We start from the raw sequence: 9,687 nt of genomic DNA, 5'->3' as shown, positions 1-9,687 counted from the left end.
CGCCTTGAAACATACTTTAAAATCTTACTGAGAAAAAGGAGAATAAAATGCTAAAGTAGATGTGCCAGGCTAAGTTAGAATTTACTCATTTACCCAAGAATCCATAACTTAAGACTTACTAGACTTGAAAATGCTTGCTTTGCCATTTAGATTTTAACAATGGACTGCAGGGTAACAGGTAAAGCTTAATGTAACTAACTTACAGGGTTGACTTATTTTTAGTAGTTGACAAGTTTGGAAGGTACTGTCATTGAATAATTGGTACTTCCAATTAGTGTCTTATGAAATACCTTAAGGACTGAAATGACAGAAACAGTAGTAGTATTAAAAAAAAAAGTCATTAATTTACAGGGCCTAGAATAGAATTCTACAGTAGAATGCATAACTTAGAAAAAAGTTTAACAATAGAAGCTAATTGGAGAACAACTGAAGACTATTCATGAAGAGAGGCAGAAACAGTCTTAGCCCCACTCAGACAAGTGCGGGTACTTGTATTTAAACTGGCCCGTGTTTCACAGAAGTTCTGATGGTTATGAATGGTCTCACATGTCTTGAGAGAACACAAGAAAGAGCTTTAGTTGGTGAGGTTGGCAAGAGAGGCAGAAGACTGAAAGATGCTGTGAAATAAAGAACAAAATTAAGGAGTTGCAAGGAAGAAAAGCTTTTAGAAGCAGATGGATATAAAAGCTATGGATTTCTACTCATGCTTGAACCTAAATTCTATTGTTTCCTCAACAAAATTCCCAATTTTGCCACAAGATGGATCATGATCATTACAATAAAAACATGCTTGAATTCCTTTAATAGTAACCTAAATTCAAGATTATTTTTAGTCTGACACTTTTTATAATACAGGTGTTTATTTTATAAAGCAAAGTCTTTACTTAGGCTTGCCATTCTTAGTCTTTACAGCTAACAATGCATTTTGTGGGTCATATGCTATATAACAGCATTCTCCTGAAGCAGAGTCTTTTAAACTTTTTCCCCCCAATGTTGCATTATGCTTCAAAAATGCAAGTGCAAAAGTTGAGTCTTAAACCTGAAGGCCTGTTTTAAATCTACTGTTAAGAACTGAAACACTAGGCCTGGCTTCCTACACTGCTTGAGACAAAACTCTTCCATGCTTTTGTAATTTCATAGAATCATATAATGGTCCAGGTTTGAAGGAACCTTGAAAGACCATCTGGTCCACCCTTTATGGGAAAGATGAGCCTAGATGAGATTATCTAGCACCCTGTACAATTGCAGCTTGAAAACCTCCAGCAGTAGGGACTCTACCACATCCCTGGGGAGGTCTATGAATGATTGTTCTTATTATAAAAAAAGTATTTCTTATGTTGCAGTGAAACCTGTTGCCCCTTGCTTTCTCCATGTGGCTCCCTGTGAAAGAGAGCCTCTGTCCTCTTTGTAGTCACCCCTTAAATACTGGAATACTGTGATGAGGTCCCCCTGAACCTTCTCCAGGGAGAAAAGACCTAACTCCTCATACAACAGGTTCTCCAGCTCTTTGATCATCTTTGCAGCCCTCCTTTGGATCTTCTCCAGTCTGTCCATATCTTTCTTCTAGGGACCAGAACCGACTGGGATAATCACATCTCTGCTAGTAATGCCTGTGGCTGCAGTCCTGGATCTGATTTGCCTTTGTTGCTGCACACTGCTGACTCATGTTCAGCCTGCTGTCCACTAGGCCCCTTTCAGCAAGGCTGCTTCCCAGGTGCACAGCCTGGGCTCTGTGGTTATTCCATCCCAGGGATTTAGGCCAAATTCCTGTTAGTGCAGGAATATTGGGCCAGTATTCTCAACTCTCAACTGTAAAACAGGATTAATGTGGTTTATAATAAAGGCTACCTGCCTATCTATCTAGGTGAAAAAAGTTATGCTTTGTTGCACTTTCTCCCAGTGAGAATTTACACAAGGGCATGCTTCCCCCCTCACCCCCCCAAAAAAAGTCTAAATCAATAAACTGTTAACTTCCTCCTTAGGTGGAAAAGGCACAAAATTCCTAACATCTCCATGAAACCCTCAAGTATTTATTCATGTCAGAATTTATATTAGAAACAAAACAATTTTGAAATTACAGATTTATATTTAAGTTTTACTTATATTCAAAGTAGGAAATAACATTCCTCATAAAAGCTCAATATTTATAATGATACAATGAGAGGTAACTATTGCAAAGTGATTAACAGTTGACTTTAAATGATCATGTACTAAACTTGCAGACATTATATTCCTGTAAATTAAACTCTTTTCAGGCATTTAATAGTACAATCAATGGTACAATTAAACAGGTACCTCCAGAAAGGAACACTTAGATTTTTCCTTATGTATAAAGCTCAATTACCAAAAATATAAAAATCCTAAAGTAATTTGAAATACATGAGAGGAAAAAGTGCTGTGGCAGAAGTTTAATATTTTTATCTGTGGAGTAAGTTACAACTTTCACTAATTTGGTGCATTTTAGGCACTGTTTTTGTATTTTTATTTGCCTGAATTGTACAGCAGGACTTGAGATGCCCAAAAACTGCTTAAGATAAATTTAAGGCAACCAAGTGCAAAAGCTCAGTGTACATTAGATATATGTAAACAGAACATGTCATAGTAGAAATTGTACAACTATTACAAGTCCATAGTATTGACAAAGGCCAAAATCATTCTGCCTAGAGACACAAATGCAAAATGTAGTTATACTAATCAAGCCAAAAATTACAAATTCCTGGAAATAAAATACCATTTTCTCTAACACAAGGCAGATGCATTACATATTGCTGTGCTAGAGTAAGTGCTCTGCTTTTCCCCCCTACATAACATGCAGTCTCCCGTAGGTTTTTTCTGTTCCATTTAGTTATGTACCACCCAACAACAGAGCTCCAAATGTTAAAGCAAAATGCACAACCACAGCAAACAGAGATGGAATGTGAATGTACAGATATTGGACCTCTTAAAAAATACAGTACCTAGGATTCCCCATTTGAAACAGTTTTCAGCATATTGCATAGCAGTGAACTCATCTGCTACCTAAAACTGTTGCTGTTGACCCACATGGAGTTCCTCTTCAATTCTTCTTTCAGTTTTCTTTCATACTGTACAGTGGGTCCACAAGCTTATTGTGCACATGCATTAAACCTTGGGGGGGAAAGCAACAATGCCAGCTTTACATTAGTTATACTTTTTAACACATCTTTCTATCCACATTTGTATTTGGAGTTTGCTTCAAAGTATACATTTTAAATAGTTCACTGAAGAGAATAACAATGGCTATTTGAAGTAGTTTAAAATCAGAAGTTAAAGACAGCATATATATTCCTGTATCACTTGAATACTATTGACATCTTCAATATAAAGTGAGCATGGATGAGACAACTCTCTGATAATAGACCCATCAAAAAGTGTATCTGGAATACTTCCAAATGAGTTGTATACATAAGATCCACCCATCTTTCCTTTGTATTAAAAACTGTGTAACAGCAACATGAAATTCCCTTATACCACAATTTGTCATACAAATCAGATGTACACATACTGATACTTTTACTTATAGCTTGAATTGCAATGTTCTAGCATTGTGGTATTGCTGTCTTTGTAATTCATAGTGTACTGGTGGTCCTAGACAGGCAAAACCAAACTAAAAGCATCCAGACTGTTAATGCAGATTCAGAACTTCAGTAGTTTAACTGTTATCTATTCTAGCTGGGCTTTTTTTGGTCATATACAACTCATCCACAGCTGTGATTAAGGGAGTACTTTTTTTTTTTTCCTATTCAGAAACTTTAATTTTGGAAAGTGCTGAAAACAGCAATAAAAAAAAAGGTGCTGCTTGCTTTATTTTGTTACAACTTAGTAAAAATGTTACCTACATCTAGGTATGTGTGACATTCAGCCACTGGTATGTTTTTAACCTCATTTCACCTTAAGGACTAATAACAGTAACTGATCAGTGTTCACAATCTGCAAAGTGAAAGTCCATTTTAGCACCAAACTAAAGACTAACTTCTAAAATTACAAATATAATATGCAGCATTAAAAGTAGAGAATTTTTCTTAAAAACTGTTAAAGAAGTCGGACAGTGGTGCACATTCTAGTGACAATCTATGGCAAGGAATATTCAAATACCTTTGCTACATGATACATCTGGTGGCAAACTTAATATCACTGCAGCAACATGAAATTTGAATAACTATACAATCTGAGGTCATTGCTGTAGGTGACCACAACAAAAGGCATTTTATGCAGCATCTATTTCTAATCAGTGTGTGATTATTTAATACAAAATGCAGATGTTACTATTTCCTTCTCCAATTAGTGACACATTCAGCCATAATAAACAGCCAACACACCTATAACTGACTCAAGAATCCAGCTCATTTTGTCTCTAGAGGTAATGACTTAGGTTCAGATATTTGTGCAAAAAAACCCCACATCCCTAGAAGGCAACATAACTAAAGAAAAAAGTCTCTTAGATTTCATGAAGGATAACTATTGGATTGATGTACATGGGAAAGATAAAGTCAGTAATATTTTTCAGGAGTTTAACAGTAAGTGAGAAAATACAAAGTATGCAATTGATACAAAAGCCATGTATACTGAAAGAGTAACAGCTGCACACACTACTCAAACTAGAACCATGTTTTGAACTTTAAAGCATTCCACTTCCTACCAGTGTTTTTCTCTTCTAAAAAAGGGAAATGAAAAGGAGATAATTACCCACTTCCTAGAGGCATGAAAAATGCTTACCAAGTATTGCCTCTGCCATATTTCATGAAGGATATTTAAATCCTGTGAAATTGTTTCAGGAAAAAGTTAGAAACAAAAGCTTTTTTTTTTTTTAAAGATATGCAGAGTCCTTACTTGATAGATGCCAAAACAATTACTTCAAAGGAAAAATCTCGCTGTATATTCAAGTATGCGTTGAATAAACAGATTTCTGCATACAGTTTTAAGAACAGTATGCACAAGTATGGAAAAACTATGCTGAATTAACTTATCTGCAGACTAATTAGTAAATTCAAAATTCATTTCCTGCTTCATTCTGCAAGTTAGTTACCTTTCCCTTTTCCAGTAAGAACATTTAAGTACACTTGACAATTTTAGCTTCTAATAGGTTTTCAGAAAGTTAGAAAAAAGTGAAGGGGACTAAGAGTTATTCTAGTTACCAGCCAGTGTGGTACTTGATTATCAAAAAGATTTGAAGTTTCATATAGTACCTTGAGATTTTTTTAAATGGTGAAAAATCGCAGTAAATAGCTGCCATAATTAGCAGTCATTAAGAACTACCTAGCTTCCTAGGAAGTCTAACCTGAAGATCAAGATTCAGAAGTAATTCCAAGTTTGACCCACATTGATTTCTCCTCCATCTGATTTGAGAATAGGTAAAATTAAGCAAGTTTAAAGTAAACAATCTTTTTAAGAATTCTATTGCTCTGTATTACAGGGTAATTAAATACAGTGTGACACAGTAGCACACATTCATATACTGTAGCCCTTGATTTTTTAAAGCAATGTTCAGTGTCATTCATACCTAGTAATTCTACAGTAGGTTTATATCTCTCCTAAGTAAAGCTTTTGTTTATATGAAATACAGGATAACGTCTAAAATTTATCCAAGCAGTTAAAGAAATTGTCTTTGAAAACAACAGTACGTACTATCTAGCAGTGTGATACAGGTAAAGACTAACACACACACATAATACATAGCAAAGAACAGCATACTGAAAAAACCAAAAAATTAACAAGTTTGCCACAAATGATACCAGGATAAAAATCACATTAATGCCAGAATTGCAGTCTAGTACATATATGGACACTGGTGATACAGTGCTCTAAAAAATAATTTCATAAATCGCAATCTTGATTTCAGATGCCTCAACTACTACAAGTAACCATACTAGTGAGAAAGAGGAGTGATTTACACGATTGCATTTGCTGTGCTAATATAGTTAGGAGAAAACTACTTTTCTCAGTGTCTACAGTCTCAGTGAAAAAGCATTCACATCTAGGAACTTTCAATGACTATTAAAAATCCCAACTTTAAGCTTGCCTCAATACACCTACGACAAATATGAAAAGCACAGTAAAAGGCTGCAATGTATTAAGAGTCAGTATAGACTGTTATGCTAATTGCACTGTATGAAAAATGTCCTCAGGTGGCTTCAAAGTCTGTATCGCACATTTCAAGTTTACTAGACAGCACATTACAGCACATAGCAAAAGCAGCATGAAAATATATCACGATTAATAAGTGTATCAAGTTTTCTTTAAGTGAAACTTTCCAGTACATTTAAGACCAGTATTCTGGAACACCAGACTGCTGCTGTTTTACATACAGTTGAAGATTACTAAACTATCATTTCAAATTGGAAGCAAAGGAAATATTTCTCCAAAGTAGATTTGTCAGGAATGTAAGGAACACAAGTTATGCCTCTTAGCACTTCTCCATTCACAAGAAATAAGTTAACATTTAGTATTTTGAATATATAACGTCATACATTAGCTACTGTAAAGTGTTGGAAGGCTCAGACTTAAATCTATATAATTTAAAATCTGTTTTTTTTAAATACGTGTAACCTCTGATTCAGTGCTCACCTTTAAAGTACTTCACAGTTTTAACTCTTAGTTCTAAAGTAGCATCTTCATCACACACAAAGATAGTACGAGGGTGTTGCTGGAAAGCAGAAACTGTCCACATATGATTGACTCCTTCTTCAATTGCTTTGTACAATGCAAAAGCCTTATGTGCACCTGTTATAAGAATCATCACCTGCAAAACAAAAGTCTCTTTACTTTCAATCCCAGTATCAATACCAATTAGTCTCGAAAACAGACACATGCAACTAGAACTAAAGGAGTTCTTACTTCTCTAGCATCCATCACTGTACCCACACCAACTGTTAGCGCCATAGTTGGTACTTTAGATAAGTCTCCATCAAAGTATTTAGCATTTGCCAAAATGGTGTCCATTGCTAAAGTCTTTAATCTTGTTCTTGAAGACAAACTTGATCCGGGTTCATTGAATGCAATGTGGCCATCTGGACCAATGCCTTTTCAAAGTTAAAAAAAGTAAATCATTCCAGACCTGTGAGTCAACAAATACCCTCAAACATTGTAAATGAATAAAAAAGTTTTAGGACTCATTCTTTCTTTTTGGTTCCCCGTTTTCAAGAAAAAGCATTCAAAACTTACTTGAAATTAAGTTATTAGAAACTTGGACACCAACCATTCTGTTTTAGTATTCATACTGATTCTTTGTTAGTCAGAACTTTCTTACGCCATAATTGAAAAAAGTGGGTTTAGCTAAGTTATGAAAATAATGATTAAAGAGTCAGTGTATTTGTTGGAATCATAGCTAACCATAGAGCATTTCCTCATACCTCCAACAAACAGATCAATCCCCCCTGCTTCTTCAATTTTCTTTTCAAATGCATCACATTCCGCCTGTAAGTCTGGAGCATTCCCATCAAGGATATGAGCATTATTTGGATCTATGTCAATATGTTTAAAGAAGTTATTCCACATATAGGAGTGATAGCTCTCTGGATGATTTCTGGGAAGCCCTGAAATCATTTAGAGTGAAATTAACATATTACAAGATTTAACCAGCCTTAATTCTAGCCTGTATAACCAATGTAGGGCATGCAAGACAAACCTAAGAAAGAAGTCAAATAAAGCAGTATTTGAAATTATACTGAGAAGAAAGATTTCCTGTTGGCATGCACAAGGTAAATGGTTTATACTTTCTACAGAAGTATTGTAAAGTAATTTATAAGCACTGAATTTAGCCCAGGATCCACCTGGACTAGTTTATTATTTGCATTTTTGTGGATAAAGGAATAGAGAAAAATGCTTAAGATGACCCCATATACATAACTTAGAAGTACAAACATACTAGACTGATCTTGTGCTTTGTCAAGTATTTAACAGTTTTAATAAAGGAAAAAAAACTATCAGTATAGTGTGTTCTCAAACAATTAATACATCTTACCTACATATTCATCCATGTTGAAAGTCTTTACATATTTGAAAGAGAGATCACCATTCCTGTGATATTCTATCAGCTTTTTGTAGCATCCCAAAGGTGTACTCCCTGTTAAATAAAGTTTTTCTACTGTTCTATGTATCTGCACAACGTTTTCAGTGTATTTAAATCTCTTCATAGTCAGAGTTTGCTACAATGCTTTTCAACATAAAAGAAATCTCTTATTTAGTGTTTCTCAGCTTCTCAAACTTTATCACAACTTTTCACACAAATCAAATCAATATTTAAATAGAAATACGTTGGAGTATTACCAAAAAGATATTTGTGTTCTTTTAAATACTGTATCTGCTAGCAATGATACAAACATAGTTCTAGGTTTAGTCATTCACTTAGGCTTTGAATAAAACTTGCCTGTTGGTAGACCAAGCGTGAAATATCTTCCTTGACTTGGCTTGAATTGGATAATACGATTACAGATGTATTTTGCTGCCCATTCACTAGCCTGATCATAATCTTCAAGAATTACTAGCCTCATTATGGCCGTGAGGAACTTGTGTGATAAAATAAACTTAAACCTGGAGAAAATGTCAAAGTTTTCAAAGTAAGCACCATATGAATAGTTGTAAAACTCTTAGATTACAGAAAAGATAAAAAATGACCTTTTATACTCATGATGTATAGTGCTAAATAAAGTACTTGCTTAAGCATATTGTACTCTGGCAGTCCTAGTTCAAGCTAGACTGTTGGACAAGCAAAAGAAAAGCTACTGAATCCAAGTGATAGATTACAATAAAAATATTTATTAAAATTCACAGACTGATTTAAAGTAACTTGTAGGAAAAAGCTAAAACAAAATGAGAACAAGCATTTTGAACTTCAATCTTTTAATTAGTCGTTACTGTTAGAAAAGAGGAAATACTGTGCTTGAAATAAAAGCAAACAAGTAAGTAAACAAACATCGAGATTAACTCCTTCTTCTTACGACCAGCTGAATGCCTAAAATTTCAAAATCAAGGCCCAGAATAACCCCACACTTCTATCTTCAAGATAGGTAATTGGAAGTAGACAATTAAAACTCATTTCACTCCCATTCTAGCTCCATAACAATGCTTCAGTAAGCTTATTAATCTGCAAAAAAATGTTAAAGCATTAGAGATATTTGAAATCTTTACGATTCACAGGAAAAAATACCTATGAGGTCACATTTTTTCTTTTCAACATAACTTTAAACAGAAGTCAGTCACTCATTCTTTATAGGCTCTGATTTTGAGTACAACTGTATCAACCATTAAGATGAATATATAGAAAACAAGCTTGGCTGTTAAAAGTACATGAGCATCTCTTGCATTTAAGTAAAACTCATTTCTCCATGAGTTTCTGCTTTACAGAGGCAGGTAATTATCAGAAAGACTGAGGTTCTTTAGCTAGTCTGCAACGTATTACTCTTCTCTTCCCAGGTCTGACTGTGCTTGCCGTTAGCCAGAAAACACCACAGCTGTCAGAAGCCTAAGGCCAACTAAGTGCACGCACTACTCTTAGTTGACCCAAAACGAGAGGCCAGTTCTAGAAGAAACCGGAATTAAACTACAACAGTGGTTAGCAGGGTAACAGCTGTCCGTCCCACTAAAGGAGGAAGGAAACGAACACCACCTTTTGCCGACTGTGCTGCTTCCTCTCCCCAGACGGTAAAACCGTGACAGGTCAAACTCACCGTT

At 35.0% G+C, this 9,687-nt stretch overlaps 1 protein-coding gene across 3 annotated transcripts; it reads right to left on the bottom strand.

Annotated features, from left to right (window-relative positions):
* Positions 1 to 2,081: 2,081 nt before the first annotated feature.
* GNPDA2 (glucosamine-6-phosphate deaminase 2) lies at positions 2,082 to 8,584 on the bottom strand. Of its 3 annotated transcripts, none has more exons than XM_009582819.1 (6): positions 8,380 to 8,584; positions 7,979 to 8,076; positions 7,368 to 7,550; positions 6,853 to 7,037; positions 6,583 to 6,757; positions 2,082 to 3,126 (listed from the first exon to the last, which is right to left on the bottom strand). In XM_009582819.1, exons 1-6 carry the CDS (start codon positions 8,505 to 8,507, stop codon positions 3,068 to 3,070), a joined length of 828 nt encoding a protein of 275 aa, XP_009581114.1. In that variant the 5' UTR covers positions 8,508 to 8,584; the 3' UTR covers positions 2,082 to 3,067. The 3 variants fall into 3 exon arrangements, with proteins under 3 accessions (XP_009581114.1, XP_009581116.1, XP_009581115.1); XM_009582821.1 differs by having other exon boundaries at positions 7,979 to 8,080; positions 8,475 to 8,507; XM_009582820.1 differs by lacking the exon at positions 7,979 to 8,076 and having other exon boundaries at positions 8,384 to 8,507.
* Positions 8,585 to 9,687: the final 1,103 nt, after the last annotated feature.

This window comes from Fulmarus glacialis, unplaced genomic scaffold (genome assembly GCF_000690835.1).
Source record: "Fulmarus glacialis isolate BGI_N327 unplaced genomic scaffold, ASM69083v1 scaffold16538, whole genome shotgun sequence".
Taxonomy (NCBI): domain Eukaryota; kingdom Metazoa; phylum Chordata; class Aves; order Procellariiformes; family Procellariidae; genus Fulmarus; species Fulmarus glacialis.
The sequence above is the reverse complement of the archived record's forward strand: the minus strand, read 5'-3'. Positions and strand labels throughout refer to the sequence as shown.

Bases quoted from the DNA above. Each gene is read 5' to 3' on its own strand.
- GNPDA2 (XM_009582819.1), bottom strand. From the start codon at position 8,507: ATGAGGCTAGTAATTCTTGAAGATTATGATCAGGCTAGTGAATGGGCA. The intron at 8,077-8,379 runs GTTTTATTCAAA...TTTAACAGGGAG, and splicing joins CTTGGTCTACCAACAGGCAA to TACACCTTTGGGATGCTACA. The intron at 7,038-7,367 runs GTATGAGGAAAT...AACTTTGAAAAG, and splicing joins GATTGATCTGTTTGTTGGAG to GCATTGGTCCAGATGGCCAC.